The sequence below is a fragment of the Oryza glaberrima genome, chromosome 1 (genome assembly GCF_000147395.1).
Source record: "Oryza glaberrima chromosome 1, OglaRS2, whole genome shotgun sequence".
In the NCBI taxonomy this organism is placed as follows: Eukaryota; Viridiplantae; Streptophyta; class Magnoliopsida; order Poales; family Poaceae; genus Oryza; species Oryza glaberrima.
Genome location: NC_068326.1, coordinates 24,189,932 through 24,208,047, shown reverse-complemented (window position 1 = coordinate 24,208,047; position 18,116 = coordinate 24,189,932). Strand labels below are relative to the sequence as shown.

Sequence of the window (18,116 nt, the reverse complement as noted above, 5' to 3'; positions counted from 1 at the left end):
GATGGGAACGAGAACACCGAGGACCACATATTAGCAGCCAAGAAAGCCAACTGTGATAGAGATAGACAGCAGCTTGAGCCGGCCGCTGGGGGTGCAAGGCGGAGGCAAGGCTCGCCGGCTCAGTCGCGTATGCGGCTTCCGCTGGGGACGCCGGCCCAACAACTAGCAGCACGCAGCAACCAAGCACAGCATCCATCTGGCGCGCAGGTTGGGCTCCGCTAGGCGGAGGCGTGCGGCAGGTCCGCCATCGAGGGCAGCAGCCAGGGCCATCGATTTGGTATTTGTCTGCACTTTTGAGCTTTCATACTTGACTTATTATTGACTTATTAGTGCTTCTGTACTTTGGATCTATGGATTAGTGAATTTTTAAGCTGACTACTTGGAACTAGTTTGTTTCATTGGCACTGTAGGTGTAAATCCCTCTGTGATAAGGATTGTGTATTTCTTTTTTCTTTCTTTTTTTTTGGGGTTAGGAAAGCAATGCCATCGAAAGGCTCTTCTCAGATGACCATGACAAATCAACGCAATTTGTCCGATCGACGAGGCCAGCAACCTCTATCACAGGTTTATGTTGATGTTGACAGTGAGCATGGGACTGCAGAGCGTCAAGAAATAGGTAATATTTGCAAATTCAGTTTCACTTGTTGTTTGCATCAAACCTTTTTTGTTTCATATTGCTGCTGAAACTGAAATTGTTAAATGTTTGTCAAATTTAGGGACGGCAAAGAGAGCCAGATGGAGTCACCAGATGAAGATGTTCCTTATTGAGCTCCTAACAGATCATGACGTGCCAGGTTTTCGAACACAAAATGCTTGGAGTAAGGAAGCATGGACAAATATTGTTTGCCGCCTGAATACAAAATTCGGTACATCATTTACGACCAACCAAGTCAAGCAAAAGGAGCAGGATTTGAAGAAAGATTATCGCAGTGTTAAAGATTTGTTGGATCAAAGTGGTTTTGGGTGGGATAGTGACAGAATGATGGTGAGTGCACCACAAAGTGTTTGGGACACTTTTGCTGATCGCAAGAACAAAGATGCAATTCATTGGCGAGATAAGTCGTTCCCATATTTTGATGATTTAGCTCCACTTTATGATGGTGAGCTTTATATTTTTTTTTATCAGTGGTTTGTTTGTTTTGTTGAAATGTTTTAGGCAAGTTATGCTGATCGTGAGGAGAATATAATTGTGCAGGTCGTTATGCTGAAGGGAGAACTCGCCATGGTATGGACCATTATGCAAGGAAGACAAAGAATGCACCAGCTCATTCAACACAAGAAGCAAATGCGGTTGATACATATCAGTCACCATCCCCTAATTCAAATGCTCTAGGTGAATCAGGTTTGCAATTTCCTTTTGGTGAAGAGGTTGAGACAGCCAATTTGGACTTTTCACAGCATTCACCTACCCCTGTCCATCTCACAAAAGTCCCACCTAGCTCGGCACAAACACCTTCAGAGGTTCCTGAATCTCGACCTGGGAAGAAACAAAAGATCAAATCTGTTAGTCCCGATGATGGATTTCATGAGAGATACCTAAAACTTAAAAAAGAAGAAATAGATCGATTTGCTGCAATTGAGGAGAAGAAATTGGAGGATCCTTACAACATCAACAAGTGTATCACAGTGCTTGAAGGTTTACATGGTCTACAAATAGGAGATATATTGGTGGCAGCTGATATCTTCAAAGGTAAGGATAATAGGGAAGTTTTCTTGTCCTTTTCAAGTGATGCATTACGCTTGGCTTGGATTAGAAAGGAAATCGCAGCATTAGAGTGAGTACTTTTGTGAAACATATGGCATGCAAGTAGTAGGATAGTACTTTTGTGAAACAGATGGCATGCAAATAGAAGGATAGTACTTTTGTGAAACAAAGGGGGTACTTTTGTGAAGCAGATAGTAGTAGGATATACTTTTGCTTAGAGGGAGTGCATGCAAGTAGTTACTTCATTAAGTAGAATGTGACAAACTTGGAGTACAAGACTAGTAATTGACCTTGAATGCCATGGTGGTCAAATGCAATATATTATTTCCTTCGTGCTACGTAATGGTTCCACATCCGTTGTGCCATGTCATCTCGTTTTCTATTCCCAGCTTCTCTAGAGTTGTTAAATTCTTGTACATCACCATTATAGTTCTCGTCTCCATTTGGCACATCAACAATATGATCTGGATCAATCTCCAAACGACAATTACTTGGCCACACCATATCTCCATTATGCAGGCGTATGAAGTTGTGTAGAACACAACAAGCAACCGAAATATCAACTTGTTTACGAGCTGGGTGGTGTGAGCCGGTCTTTAGTATAGGAAATCTCATTTTTAATACACCAATTGCTCTCTCTCTATATGGTTTCTGAGTTGTGCATGCCGAAGATTGAATAACTCCTTATAATTTTGTGGCTTCTGATTAGCTCTGCCCTGTTCCTTTAAATGATATCTTGTCCCACGATACGGTGCTAGAAACTGTGTTGTATTTGCATAACCAGCATCTACAAGAAAAAATTTACCAGGAGGTACTTCAAAACCATGGTTTAGTGCATCTTGAAGAACTCTTGCGTCTGAAGCTGATCCCTCCCAGCCGGCATGTACATGTACAAATTTCAGATCGAAGTCGCAAGCTACCATAACATTCTGAGAAATTGTTTGCTTTCTATTCCGGTATGGTTCTTGCTGGTCTAGTGGAAGTATCATTGGTACATGTGTCCCGTCAATAGAGCCAACACAATTCTATACAAATACAAATATAACCTTGATTAAGTCTTTTTATGTACAATGATTGGTTTAACTCAAAGTAAAAAAAAATCAAAACATGAATCTGTTCATACCTCAAAAAAGGGGTGAAATTTTGGTCTTCTCAAGATATGATGGGGGTGTAGGAAAGGTGGCCGTATATATACACATGTAAGTTGTGTAACTGCATCAAGCACAACCCCAAAATACTTGCTTATTGTTTGCCCGCTGTGTTGAAACTGATCTTGCAAGGTCTCATTACTTGCATTTTTTGCTAGTGCATACAAGAATATAGCAACTTGTTCTTCTACTGAGACATCTCTTGCATCAGCAAGTAGTTGTTTCTCACGCAACTTATTGACTAAAGCTCGAAAAACATTAACTTCCATGCGAAAATTCCTTTTGCTTAGGCTCTGATGACCTGTTAAGATTTCATTAACACGACAAGCCCCTGAAAGTTTTGATGTGTGCATCGGTTTCCTACTAGATGATGGTTGTGACGAATCTCCTTCGATGGTAGGGAGAACAAAAAGCATGAACTCATCTTCATTCTGTGACCGTCGTTGATAACTTGGATCCATGACAATCACAGGGGAAATCAACAACAAATAATAAATCTGATGGTTTAGTCTACCAATATCTATAGGAGAGCAGAAGCAAGCAAATAAGTTGCTAATCCTTACATACATACCAAAAAGAAAAAAAAATCATTTATGACTTACCAAATGAATTGCCACGTTTGAGCTCTTGTCATGCTTGGCCGATACAATCGAAGGTGAGGTGAGCTAGTTTTGTTGATGTCCAGTTGCAGCTACAGCAATATATATAAGGACATGCAACGGCTAGTACTTGCTTTGAACGCCAACGGCTATCTGTTCAAATTCAAACCGGAAGAGAAATCCTGTATTTTTCCTATAGCACTATCAAAGGGCACCTTTCATTTTTTTCCTATGTTTTTGATTCCTGCGGGATTGAAGAATCATACTACTTCAATTCCTGTGTTTTTCCTATTCCTGTGTTTTTCCTATCCTGCGAATCAAAGGGGCCCTAAAAATGTGGCGACAGTTTTTTCTCAACAAATCTGTCGATCTTTTGTCCATCAGATCGGTGTTGTGATTCATGCTAGAGTATGGGAGGAACAAAATCAAACCTCATGCAAGCACAAGAAATCGAGCTTAGAACCTCCTTGTCATAAACATCACGCGTCCACCGCGAATTGAAACAAAACTTACATACTACTTACACCCCACTTACACCACTTACATATGTAATTAGCATGTAATTTTGTGATTTACACATGCAATTTAGGAATTACGTATGTAATTTTAGGACTTACATTGTAAATATACTAAAATTATATATGTAATTTAGGGACTTACAATGTAAATACATAAATACATGCCTACTATTTTTTTTGAAAAATATGGCGCCATAAATATAGCTACTCCCTTTATTTTTACTCACTAGTCTTGTCCATGCGTTACAATGGAACTGAAATTATGAGATTTGATATTATTTTTGTCTTGTTTCTAAAGTAGATTTTTGTGTGAAAGCACTGGTTTTTTAAGTGGGTGGTCTTTTATGCATTGCAACAAGATTAGAATTGTGGGGTTTAGGACTTTTTTCTATCCTTTTTTTGTGTGATTTTTGCTTGGAGAACTGTTTTTGGGAATGGCTTTTGAGACGGTTTTTTTATCTGAGAAACTATTCCCCGAGAACGATTCCACTTATAAAATAGTATGGACAAGTAAAGTAATAATAGTAATAAAATATAACACCAATTGTGATTTAGCAGGCCTTACAAAGCCCGCAAACCTACCCTGCTTCTGGCATGAAAAGGAAAAACAGAATGTACTAGAATGAAAGAAAATATTTGTGCTGAGGGGATACAATGTCTCTATAAAACGTATTATAGCGAACATCTATTTTTCAAGAAAAGGAGTTATCACTCAACGTGCCATTTTCAAAAGGTCTGAAATAAGTCTTGGATGTAGCAGAAAGGAGCTGTGTGTAAATCTGCAAAAGAAAAAAGAATCAATTTCCGATTATGTGTCAAGATTTTAAAACAATGGGTACTGCCGTGCGATGCATGATGAAGTGCCGTGGTTTATCGTTTCTTAATTTTTTATTTTTTTTTGGTAACACATCAAAACTACTCGTAGACTCTTACAATCGTTTACTAGTAAAAATAAAATCCAAGAGACTAAAGCTCAGTATGTGGAATACTATGTTTGTCGAACGACGAACCATCTTAGCTTCAAAATCTGAAAGTTCATCAATACGGCTTTGAGATCTTGGATCATCAATCCATGGACCGACCTATTAATCTCCCTATGTTTCACCATCTTGATAATCTCCAAGGAATCAGACCCTTTTTAGATGGGATTAAAACTTTTAAGTCCCTATCACATCGGATGTTTGGATACTAATTATAAATATTAAACGTAGACTATTAATAAAAACCCATCCATAATCTTGGACTAATTCGCGAGACGAATCTATTGAGCCTAATTAATCCATGATTAGTCTATGTGATGCTACAGTAAACATTCTCTAATTATGGATTAATTAGGCTTAAAAATTTGTCTCGCAAATTAGCTTTCATTTATGTAATTAGTTTTGTAAGTAGTCTATATTTAATACTCTAAATTAGTGTCTAAGTATAGAGACTAAAGTTAAGTCCCTACATCCAAACACCACCTTAGTCTCCATTACCAACTCTGCCCCCAACCCTGCCACCCGTTTACATCGAGGATTTCTACACTCGTCGCATCCCTGATCCCACTGTAAACCTGAACAGCAGCCGCCATAGATTCTCCCTTCTCATTTCTCATTACCATCCCTTTATTTTCATTTTTCAAAAAAGCTCCTTCCACATTCATTTTTACTCACCCCTCTTCTTCCGGTTTTTTCCAACGTTGTGTTGGACGGGCTACTAAACCCAATTTTTTTTTGACATTCGTCTATTCCTCTGACTGTACCCATGTTTTTCATCTTAAAATATAGAACGGATGCAAAATTGAATTTCTGCAGGCCTTTTCAAGCTTCGAGTAGCACATTCATAATTTATTTTGGAATTTTTAATGTTGCATCAACTATTTTTTCCCCCACCCCTCCCCGCGGGAAGGTGGGGGGGGGGGGGGGGAGTTGGGTTGTTGGACTGGAATCGGTTAGCTAACCTAGCTAGGTGGCGTACATGTTACTGTACCTAGCACTTGATTGTGGTTTGATGTGGATTTGTGTTGAGGGTGAGAAAGACATTAGTACTGGATATTGTTGACGTCCAAACAATGGTTGCTTCATGCTAGTCTTTTTAAAAGTCCAATGGTATTTACAGGAACTGTAAAAAAACACGTGCAATCTCTATGTTATTATGGACTAGCCTTGGATTTTAATTACTAAATAATTCATAGGAAAAACATATGAAAAGGAATTATGCGTCATGAGGATGACTGTGAGATCAGCAATATTAATTTGTGGTGAGTTGTATATTGGTATTTCTTGCGAATAGATAATGGGTCTTTCCACGGAATGTGTGAGAAAAAATGACTATTTTAGCTACCACGGAAAGGGTGTGTGGTCAAACCTTTCTGCCATCGGTCATTGTAATAAATTTTTAAATGATTCGATATATTGAGCACTAGAAAACCACATAACATGAAATGTTCACTTCGTCTTTAAAAAGAAAATATTTTTAAACTGGAGCATTTGTCTCAAAAGTCATATTTTGTCAACGGAGTAGATCGCGACTACGGTATTTGCAGAGTATGGGAATTATTTGTGCCAGAGTATTTGTAGATCGAGGTAAAAGAGACGAAGATAAGGATGACCCCTTATCTGTTAGGTAATAGCCCTACTCCTGTTGGCCGAAGCCGATGTTGCTCTCATATATATGATATCAGAATCACACGAGTACAATATATAGTGGAACCTAATATAGTTGTTGTCAACTTCGCGGCATAGAACACCACACGTAGTCAATGATAGGGTAGTTTTCTTTCTCGAATATAAACTCGGCGTGATCAGAGATAGCGCTAGATCCCTCTTGTCGGCCTCTATGGCTACAGATTGGGTATGTCTAGCCTATCTCTGATGTCAATGTTGACGGTGTGTATTGGTGTCTATTCTGACCGAGCCTCTCCCATCTCCTCCTAGGTTCCTAGGGGGTCTTGCATTTACACCGCAGATATTCCCTTTTGCAGGTAGAACTAGGGAAGACAAATATGGATACAATTCGAGTAGTCATTTTAGTTTCTAACTTGAACTCTGTTTTTCCTTCCTTATCCAAAACACCTTCTGTATATGAGGTATAATTTTGTATAAGACTGGTATACGGTGGGTTCCGCTAAGTTCAACACAAGATCATGGAGTATGCCTTATCTATAACCTTGACATATTTAAAGTACATTTAATAATAAAACAAGTTATAACAAAATTACTTACATATAATTTTAATAAGAGGAGTGATTAAACATCGTATTTAAAAATCAGCATCATCATATATTTAAAAAACAAATGTATTAATTATGATATTCATGTAAGCATTATGATATATATATATATATATATATATATATATATATATATATATATATATATATATATATATATATATATATATATATATAGCTACTCTCTTCATTCACAATAATAAGGGATTTTATCATTTTTGGAAAAAATTGAGATAGTAACAAAAGGTACAATTGAGGTGATGTTTGTTGTACTTTCGGCAAATTTAACATAGAAAAAGTACAAAATGAAGTGACATGTTAAGAGATTAAATGCATGATTGAGATTTTTCTCCTTGAGATCTCAAGATCTCTTAGGTTTATGGACAGATCATTTATATTTGTGAACAAAGAGAAATATCTAAGAGTTGCATTATCTTTTTATATAGAAAGAAAAATTATGGGGATATAGCATATATACACAGATGATAGAGAAGTTGTGAGAGAACCTTGAGTCCGGGAGGAATCGAACTCGGGCTGACGGAATACTTCGCTACACGTTGTTCTCTAAGAGTCGCATTATCACATTGCAATAATGCAATCTAAGAACAGGTGCCACAAATTGCATTTGGCTTTTACACTGTGTTGAAGTACGATACTACATTACATCTGTCATCTCGTCTAATATTATTTTTCTTTAGGGAATCATATTCTTACGATGATATAAGCAAATATTTTACAAAAGTTAAAACCCCTTTGAAACTTTTCTGCGTTTGCACTTTGTAGTTGTCCTAATTAAAAGCGTACCCGGCCTTCTAGACAAGAAAACTCCATATATTTTTTTTTCTCAAAGAGAACCGGATTCTAGCCTACGTAAGAGAGCATTTCGATCACAACAAAAAAAATCTCTTTTTTTTCAGATACCCAATGCTGCCTGGACTGAAACATGCGGACTAAAAGCTGGCTGTTTGTTGTCAAAAACAAGTCATAATCTGTGGGGTTTAGCCACTCTTCTTTTCCTTCTAATTAGCTTATGCTCTAATCTTTTGTACTTCGATCTCTTTCTGCGAACACTTTTAATTACAATTCGAAAGTTTTGCTTCAGAGCTACTTTTTCCCAGGTTTTCCATCTTTTCCGTTTCACATTGGTCTCCGAGAAAAGACGTATGAGATTATGAGAACAGTGTATCCCGTCATGGATCCAAGATTAATCAGTCTAACCCGTCGACTTGTCATTTGTGATGTTAATTCAAATCAATTACACTAGCAGAGAGTAGTGACAGCTAACAACTTAACGGTACCTAGGTAGTAATTAAGATATTTCTTACGCATTTTAATTATTTCTCTTTTATATATATTGCTACTTTGAAACATATGAATTCCCCCATAATATTAATCGTGTGCGTACTATATATGAAAACAAGATGCGTACGTTGCTTACTTACAGTACAATTTGTATAGTACTTTCGCTGCATATATAGTTGATTATCCGTAATTCCTTTGTGCTACTATATAGACAGCGTTAGTGCAAATTATATTAGAAGAGTTTTTAAAAAATATATCAGAAGACTTAAATTAATAGTCAAATTAAAGCACGTGCTCAGCTTAACATGAAGTTAGATCTCTACTACTCCGTTCCCAAGATATTAACTTTGTGTAGTATTAACAGAGGTACATGTTAAGATTTACATAATTACATGTTAAGAGTTAGGCACGTGTTAAGATTTACATGTGTATGTAAGTGTGTATTCGTGTGCCTGGCATTGTTAATAAAGTATTTTTTTTTAACTGTTCCCATAGTAGTGAAGTTGTAAGTTTATACTTCACCTATCAGGTTTAGAGATTTGGTCCCATGCCCACAGTTAAATGGTGGTGTGTATGTACATTTTTAATTGGTGTGGAGACTAAGCAGTGTTATTTTCTTCTGAAAATAAAGATGAATATGAAGATTAAGTTTTTTTATGTAAAATGATGTGATATTAACGTATGATTGATTGAGTTTTAATTATTGCCAACTTAAAAAATAGATTAATATGATATTTTAGAACAACTTTTTTATAGAAAATTTTCGCACGAAACGCACCGTTTAGCAGTTTGAAAAGCGTGCCATGAAAATCTTAATCTTCATCCAACTTTTGTTGGACAAAAGAACTCTAGGTAACTTCATTTCTCTACTACTTTAAGGATGCATTTGTAGTTGGTGTAGATACTAGGAGAGTTCATTTCTCTACTACTTTAAGAGGGTCTTTAGATCCCACCCCTAAATTTTACACCCTGTCACATCGAACGTTTTAACAACTACATGAAGTATTAAATATAGACTAAAAAACTAATTGCACATATTATGACTACTTTGCGAGATAAATCTTTTAAGCCTAATTGCTTCATGATTTGACAATGTTGTGCTACAGTAAATATGTGCTAATGACAGATTAATTATGCTTAATAATTTCGTCTCACGGTTTACTGACGGATACTGTAATTAGTTTTTTTATTAATGTCCAAACACCACATACGATACTCTATAAAATACATGATGTGACACGCCAAAACTTTACACCCCTAAATCTAAACACCACCTAAGAAAGCAATTTTCCTCGTTCCACCTACCACACGCAGCACGAGAAAATCCCATATAAATCAGCCCGCCAAAAGAACTAGTGTTTCCATGTGAAAATGAACCCACCTAAAAGACGGAATAGAAAAAACTGAACCCTACAAAACTATCTGATTGTATTCATCCAGATCACGTTACAACTCACAGGCACTGCACTGATATTAAAATTAAGAAGGCTTGTTCATTTCATATATTAATTAATGTATGTAATAATCTGCAAATATTTTCCGCTTATGTGGATAACATGTGAAGCTAATTGAATTATAATTTGCCACGGCACTAAGTTAGCTTGTTGAAAAGTTGCAAAAAAAAAAGTTAGCTTGTTGAATTTAAAAGTACATAAGATCAATCAGCCACTCACATTAAGAGAAAAGAAATAAATCAGCCACACACACAAACTTCTAACTTTTCTGTCACATCGTTTCAATTTTAACCAAACTTTTAATTTTGGCGCGAAGTAAACACACCACTAGAATTTTGATTCTTAAGTAAAGTGGGATATATATATATATATATATATATATATATATATATATATATATATAGGTGCTTATCGTTCAATGAAGGGGATATCGTACAAACTTGGCGACAAAGGCTCATCACCAGTACTGCCTATCAAAGTCAAACCCGGTAGTGGATGGAGCATTTATCAGCCTAACTGTCAGTGGATTTGGTTAAGATCTTGATGCAGATTAGTTATAGCGGATGCATCATCACCCTTTTTAACTTGTCATTTCTGACAATCACACTCTCACACTGATATATTTGGCCATTATCTTGCATCATTCTTCATGGGAAGTTTTAAGAGTGTCACATCATCTAGAGAAGTTTGGGTTGATGAATACAAGTCTCCAATGTATAGTTTCGTTTCATGATTTTATATGTTAGCTATAGCATTTAATTGTTCATTGTGTTGTGAAATGATTTGATCGTAATAGGCTTTTATTTCCATTTTCCGTATTCCTATGATTGGAAATCCTATAAGTCCTAAGAAATCATCAAAAGAATATGGCCGGTGGTATCATATTTGTGGTTAATATTAAAGTTATTAGGCGCGTATGAAGAGATAAGAAAATTAATTAGTTTAACATTAAAATCGTACACAAGCATAGCTCGATATCCCAAATTAATAATTAATAAATTGTAGTTTGGGGCATATTTTATTACAAAAAAATTATTTTAGAATATCAATTATTTAACATTTTAACTTTATGACTAGGTAAATTTACTTTTGTGTCACATTGGATCACCCTAGCTCTCTTATCCATTCACATACAACTCATTGTATATGTTGAGATGTGGTCTACATATAACTTCAACAGTTAACCGGTATGCAAAAGCGTATACATGAGAAGAAAGCTAAGAGTGGTTTAAAGTGACGCAAAGGTAAAATTATCTATTTTAAAAAAGATTGCTTATTGAAGGATATTAATTTAAAACAAAACTTTGGAAATAAAAGATAGCTCTAATTGTAATTTACTTTTAACTAAGTGGACATGTTAGAAAAATAGAAAGAGAACAAAGATTAACTGATCTTTGGTAGGAGCAAATTATGATGCAACAGAGAAAGTTGGCAAATGATCCATTTGAACGGCATTTCAGGAGCGTGATCACGGCGACGATAAAACGATTGGATTATTTTATTAGTTGGTGTCATTGTGCTCTACCTCCTTCATCCCAATACATAGCAACCTAACATAAGATATTATATAAACGTCCAGATTCGTAGTACTAAATTATTCTTACTCCATATTGAAACTCGTCAACTTATTGCACATTTTTTTCGAAGTTCTTGCGCATATTTGAGATGCTGGTGTTGATTTTTGCGTAATTACCTAATCAATGGTTCTAGATGTTCGCTGCGTGGACTACTACTTAATTAATGGTTCAAAATCAACGTGTATACACGTAGCATCTTTTGGCCAGATTAATCAGTACTATAACAATTTACTGGGTGGCCATGATGCTTCGGCCATGAAAATTTTTAGGGAAGCTTTTGACAGCTATAATTTTTTTTTTCGACATGAGTTTTTTAAACGGTTCAAATTTTTTATGTAATTTTTATCGGAAGTATGTACTTCCGATAATATGTACAAATATATACAATTTTATCATACATTGAGAATAAAAAAATCCCAACAGATTTATACTATCTCTTAAAACTATCATTTTTCTTTTTTTTTTTTGTTATGGATAAAATATGATGTATATATTTGAAGTTGAGACTACATATATTGGTAATATTATTGAAAGTGCAATTTTCTTATAATTTTTGACATTTGTTATAATCGATGTGCATGGTGTGTGTACCTAGGCTTATATGCACAAGATACATTTCCATTGGTAGATAACCAGAACTACTGTATTAAAGCGGGTTGTACTTTTGAAAAAAAAAAGGAACATAACGGTTTCTCTACATAAAGTCATTTTAGAAGTATATATCTACCAATAAAAATTGTGTGCTTTTCTTTCTCCTGGTTAAAAAATGTGTTGCGATATATGTCTCTATCAGAAGGAACCACGGCGGTACATATCCACGGATAAGGATCCGGTGTAGTCAGGCCATTCCCAACCCATCCATAGCATTAAATAAGCTGCCACCTAAGATAAAAAATAATATGGCAAGTGAATAAATGAGGAAATAGAAGGAAACCATGAGACATGGTTTCTACACAATATACAAGACATCATGTGAGATAAGTAGCATTAAATTAAAGCATAGAAAAGTAGTGTCTAGTACTAGTTTCTTGATGATGTAGAGTTTATGGAAACTATGTCTAGTGTGATGGGTTGGGAATGGCCTCATAGACTTAGTTGAAATCGTTTTCCGTAATTGGATCAAGGCAATCAACAGTCGAAACAGATACTACAGTAACTGCTACACTACCTGCTACAGGAACGATCTTTGTGCGGTCTTCAGCGAACAGTATTCAGGAAAGATCTAGGACGTCAATTTCTGATCCAATGGTGGATGTAGAACTGCTTAAATTGCAATAGGCTATAGCCACTGCAGCTGGTCCCAATCCCATATGCACGTATGTGAGTCGTAAGCCCTGAACCCGTCCATGCATGTTGTTGTACTGTGGACATTATATTGGACCAAACCCTGACCAGGCTCTGAGTCATCTCGGAGACCTTGCGCTGCAAATGCTTAATTTCTCCCATTCAATTCTCGACCTGCCAGCCATGACCCTGCACACCAACTAGGCAACTACTTGCAGTATATGGATCGAGGATTTTAATGGAATGCCGGCTCGTGTTTGCATTGCTAGTCTGCTGCTTGTTGTCCTCGATATGATCCTGCTGAGTTTGTGCCAATACGGATCCACGTAATCCATCGAACACCACCATCTTCCCTAGTCGCATTAAGACTAGGTTCGGGCGTGCTATCATTTTTTAAATAGAAAGGTTGGGCGTTATCATTTGACAAGTACCTTTTTTTTATGCCAAAGATTACAGCTGATATTTTTTTCGAAACTCTATATAGGCGCGCATATATTTAAACGTGCATGCACTTACCTATATAAACACGCACACTTACCACTATAAGAGCAGGTACAATAGCAGGCTATAAGCTAGCTGCAAATATATTTTAAGAAGATAAATGAGGAGAGAGAAGGGCAGCGGGCTACAGATTTATAGCCAGCTGCAGCACGGACTCCAAGACGTAGTGTGTGTATGACAGGTGGGACCAGGTATTATAATAGTGTAGTATGTAACTATTGTATGAATGAGCTATTAGATTGGCTATAGATGAATTAGAGCTAGTAGTTGGCTATACTATTAAACTTGCTCTAAGCATATAAAAAATGGGATGATAGGTTTTGAGATTAACAAAATCACCAAAGACATATCGCATTGTCGATGTATATGTCACCTACACAAACATAAATGATGCAAAAAGTTCTTTTTTATTGGTAATGTTACAAAAGGTTCTAAAAATTCATACTTGTGCTTATAATCTTATTAAACCTATATACAAAATTTGAAATTTAAATTCATTATATTTTCGTGATAGCAAAAGAGAGAAAAACATGATATAGTTTTTAATTGTGCAAAAAATTGTGAGTTTTTCTCTCCTTTTTTTTCCTTTCTTATTATGTGTAATGAATCTGAACTTGAAATTTTACATCATAAAAAAGAACCTAAAATCCCTACTATTATAAAAATTAAAAATATTTGTACCCAAATTTTTTTGGCACGTCATCCTATTTCGATACGATATCGGTGTACGAGTACATGATTTTTATTTCTATATCTACTTAAAAGAATGTGTAAGGTTTCTGGTGAATTTTTCACTCGTCGTCCAGCTTTCCGAGTCTCGGGTCCCCACTAGCATCACCCGAACCCGTTGCCAACTCATGCAAGTAATAATTTTTGCCATGAGTTTTAATGGTCGCAGTGGAATAATTGGAATCGGACCACCCCAAAAGGCAAAAGTTGCTTTGTTGATTAGTTGTTTTACGTGTGCAACGACGACGTACTTTGCATGAATAATGAAAGAACAGGACTGAGATGATTCGAATATTTGTAAATGAGGGCAAATTAAGGCCTTTTTGATGACTAGCTAGGTAAAGCGCTCTCTCGGCATGAGGTCGTGGATCGAAAGGAGGTCAGTCGGCGATTCTTTCTTCCATTGAAAGAAAAGGATATGAGATAAGAAGTTGTCACAGGCTAAACTATTCATAGTGGTGTTGTCATCTTGAATAGAAAGGTAAGAAGGTCTTGAAGCATTGGCTCTTCGCAAATCGGTGTGAACAGTTACGTTAACTCTCTGTTTGGCCGTTGATCAGCCCACTGAGAAAAGGTGCACACTAGCAGCCATTTTTCTAATTATTAATTTGTAAATAACATTCTTTCTGTTGTACATAACAAAAAATATATTTAATAAACTTGATTAAACTTAAAAAAATTTAACCAAGAAACAAATAAACGATTTATAATACGAAATTGAGGAAGTACATATGGTTGATGCAAGAATGGAAAAGGATTGTAGCACGCATGGTAGTGGCTGGTTTAGGGTGGGAATTGAATGGATTTTTTTTTTTGTGAAAAAAGGGCATTGAGTGTTTTTTTTTTGTGAAAAAAGGGCATTGGGTGATTTGATCAACGCACATTCTAGTCCAATTCGCCGTGACGTACGCACGGTATTACACATTTCGCTGTCGACCGAAGACTATAACCTGTGATGTGTCGAGAATGGGATCCTTTCATGTGCACTGGAAGTATCTCCTAATTATCCTGGCATATAAAGCTAACCTAACCAGATCGTTCGCTCGTGGCGCTTTCACACACGTACGAGATAAAGATCGCCGACGACGACGTGTGAGTGGCTCGATTTGCCGAGAGAACAACGCACGTTGATTCGTGGTAAGAGCAGATCGATAGCGCTAGCGATCGAGCGCGCACATCCAAAAACTTGCTCTTGTTGCTACGCCCACATCCAAACTTTTGGCCGGCGCCACGTACTGACGTGTGGCGTACCGCGGGTATTTCGATTGATCTTGGTCTCGCGCGGCGCTGCCACTGCACGTACGCTGCCGCTGCCGCCGCGTTACGTTTCGTCGTTTTTATATATGCCGGTGTTCCCAGGGTGAGATTTACCGATCTCCCGGTCTTTGTCTAGATCCCCGGTGGCCGGTGCGGGGGTAGATATCTACGAGAGGTTCTGTTTTTTTAGGTGTTGTTTGAACGAGGGACTTAACTTTAACTTTAGTATATGTATTTAAATATTAATTTAAAGTATTAAATATAGACTACTTATAAAACTAATTACATAAATGAAAGCTAATTTGCTAGATAAATTTTTTAAGCCTAATTAATCCATAATTAGAGAATGTTTATTGTATCATCACATAGGCTAATCATAGATTAATTAGCTCAATAGATTCGTCTCGCAAATTAGTCCAAGATTATAGATGGGTTTTATTAATAGTCTACGTTTAATATTTATAATTAGTGTCCAAACAACCGATGTGATAGGGACTTAAAAGTTTTAGTCCCATCTAAACAAGGTCTTACTCCCTCGATGTTTTATGTTATAACACGTTTTGACTATAGTCAAAATTAAACTGTTTTAAATTTGACTAAGTTTATAAATAAATATAGTAATATTTATAATACTAAATTAGTTTTCATAAAATCTATAATTGAATATATTTCCATAATAAATTTGTCTTCGGTTGAAAATGTTACTATTTTTTCTATAAACTTGAACAAACTTAAGGGCCCCTTTGAATCGTAGGGTTGAAAAAATGGAGGAATAGGAAAAAACACAGGATTCTGATAGGAATTGAAGTGTAAAACAGAGGATTGCAAAACACAAGAAAAACACAGGAATGGTCGTTTGATTGGAGCGCATGAAAAATGCAGGAATCGGATGAGAGAGATAGACTCAAAGGAAAATTTTCAAGAGGTTGAAGCTCTTACTACATTTCCTCCAAAATCCACATGCAATGTACCATTCCATAGGAATTTTATAGGATTTGAAAAGCTTTAATCCTTTGAATCAAAGGGTCAAATAGGAAAATTTCCTATAGGATTTGAATCCTATGAAATTTCTATATAAATCCTTTGATTCAAAGGGGCCCTAAAACAGTTTGACTTTAACCAAAGTCAATGCGTTTTATAACCTGAAATGGATGGAGTACTTTTTTTTTAGCATTGGCTATTCAGTGGGCTTATGTTTTATCCTTGTGAGAGTTTTTACAAACGAAAATCACCGTCAAACTAGAAGACAGGGTACATAATATTATTTATCTGATCTTATCATTTTAAAAGTCTTGAGAGAGAACTAATTTATTTATTTTCTAGTTTAGGGTGAAAATCAACTGTAACTCAAATAAATTGGCCTGGACTGTCCATATTATGCACCATACAGGTATTAACAAATGCTTTTTACTTGAGAAATGTATTTGCTATAAGCTCGATGGGTCTTAGATATGTTGTTATATATAGACCACAATTGGCTTTCCTGTACAATAAACCAAAGCGGTTTTGTATTTTCGAAGACCGTAGTAGCAGTGGTAGCGGTAGCGGTAGCGGAGTAGTAGTAGTACTAATAATATAATATATTGATGTATGATGTATTTTTACTTGTCTTTTCTTAGCTATCATAGAAAGAGAACCGTGCAAACGAAAGCGATGAAAAAAAAACATACTCGAATTAATCATAAAATTAAACTAAAAATCTCTAATTTAAAACCAAGTTGCTATAATCTGAAGATATGACAAGCAGAATTTAAATTTATACCCACTATTAACAAATGATGATATGTGTTTTTCTCTTTTTCCACCACCTTAAAGAAAGTCAAATATCAGATCCCAAAGAACTATAGAAACAAAAGATAGAAATTAATGTTCAATGGTAGTTGTTCAGACGATATATGTCGGCCCCGTTTGGTACGGCTCCAAACTCTAACTCCTAGCTCTAAACTCCTACTCCAGTAGGAGACTAGGAGCTAGCTCATGTTGGAGTTGGAGACTTGTTGAAAAGTGTTTGGCCAGCTTTCAGCTCTAGATCTGAAAAATTTGAAAAAAAAAAAGGAATCCCCAGCCACCAGCTGCCCAGTCCCAGGCGCGCCACCCACCGCCGGCCGTGCGCCTTCCACACGTCGTCACCCCGCGTGCCACCCGCTGCCCGCGTGTCGTCCCGCCGCCCTACTACCCTCATGCGCCTGCCGCCCACCGCCGTCGCCATAGCTTGTAGCTAGGTTGGGACTTGGGAGGAAGATGGGGGAGGAGAGAAGGTTGGTAGGGGTAGTTCAGTGGTATTTTTGCGTAAAATACACTAAAACATTAAAGGATAGTGGGTCTTTTGGGGTGGAGTGAAGCTGTGGAGTAGCAAAAACCTAGCTCCACCCCCATAGTACAATTTTGTGGAGCAACTCTGCCAACTTCGCTCCAAAAAATATAGAATTTGTACCGTTTGGCACAGCTCCAGCTCTAGATAAGTTGGAGTTGAGAGTTAGAGCTATGCCAAACGGGGGCCGTCATATACATGTCAACATGCCATCAATACTACAAAACATGTTAATTGTGATGCCCTATGAGTACCGACCAGTTAAAAATGGGCACGGGGACAAACATCACTGCCGGTTCCAGCTACGAACTAATGTGATAGGATCTTATCAACATCAGATCGTGAAAGGACCTGACACTATATGCCTAGTCAAACCCGTGAAATACACCAAGACCGTGATCTCCCTAGGCACACACAAGACACAAGTCTCTCTCTCTCTCTCTCTCTCTCTCTCTCTCTTTGTGATGCCCGTCTCAATCTTTTACGCTTTCACTTCTTCCTTCTTGGTGGTGTCTCA

At 36.8% G+C, this 18,116-nt stretch overlaps 1 protein-coding gene across 1 annotated transcript; it reads left to right on the top strand.

Annotated features, from left to right (window-relative positions):
- Positions 1 to 480: 480 nt before the first annotated feature.
- LOC127783752 (uncharacterized) lies at positions 481 to 1,779 on the top strand. The gene is made up of 3 exons (XM_052310952.1): positions 481 to 616; positions 717 to 1,100; positions 1,196 to 1,779. Exons 1-3 carry the CDS (start codon positions 481 to 483, stop codon positions 1,777 to 1,779), a joined length of 1,104 nt encoding a protein of 367 aa, XP_052166912.1.
- The last annotated feature ends 16,337 nt before the right edge of the window (positions 1,780 to 18,116 follow it).

What these genes read in the sequence shown, in the direction of transcription:
- LOC127783752 (XM_052310952.1), top strand. Translation starts at nt 481, where the DNA reads ATGCCATCGAAAGGCTCTTCTCAGATGACCATGACAAATCAACGCAAT. An exon ending in TGCAGAGCGTCAAGAAATAG is followed by an intron (nt 617 to 716) that starts GTAATATTTGCA and finishes TGTCAAATTTAG; the next exon opens with GGACGGCAAAGAGAGCCAGA. An exon ending in TTTAGCTCCACTTTATGATG is followed by an intron (nt 1,101 to 1,195) that starts GTGAGCTTTATA and finishes ATAATTGTGCAG; the next exon opens with GTCGTTATGCTGAAGGGAGA.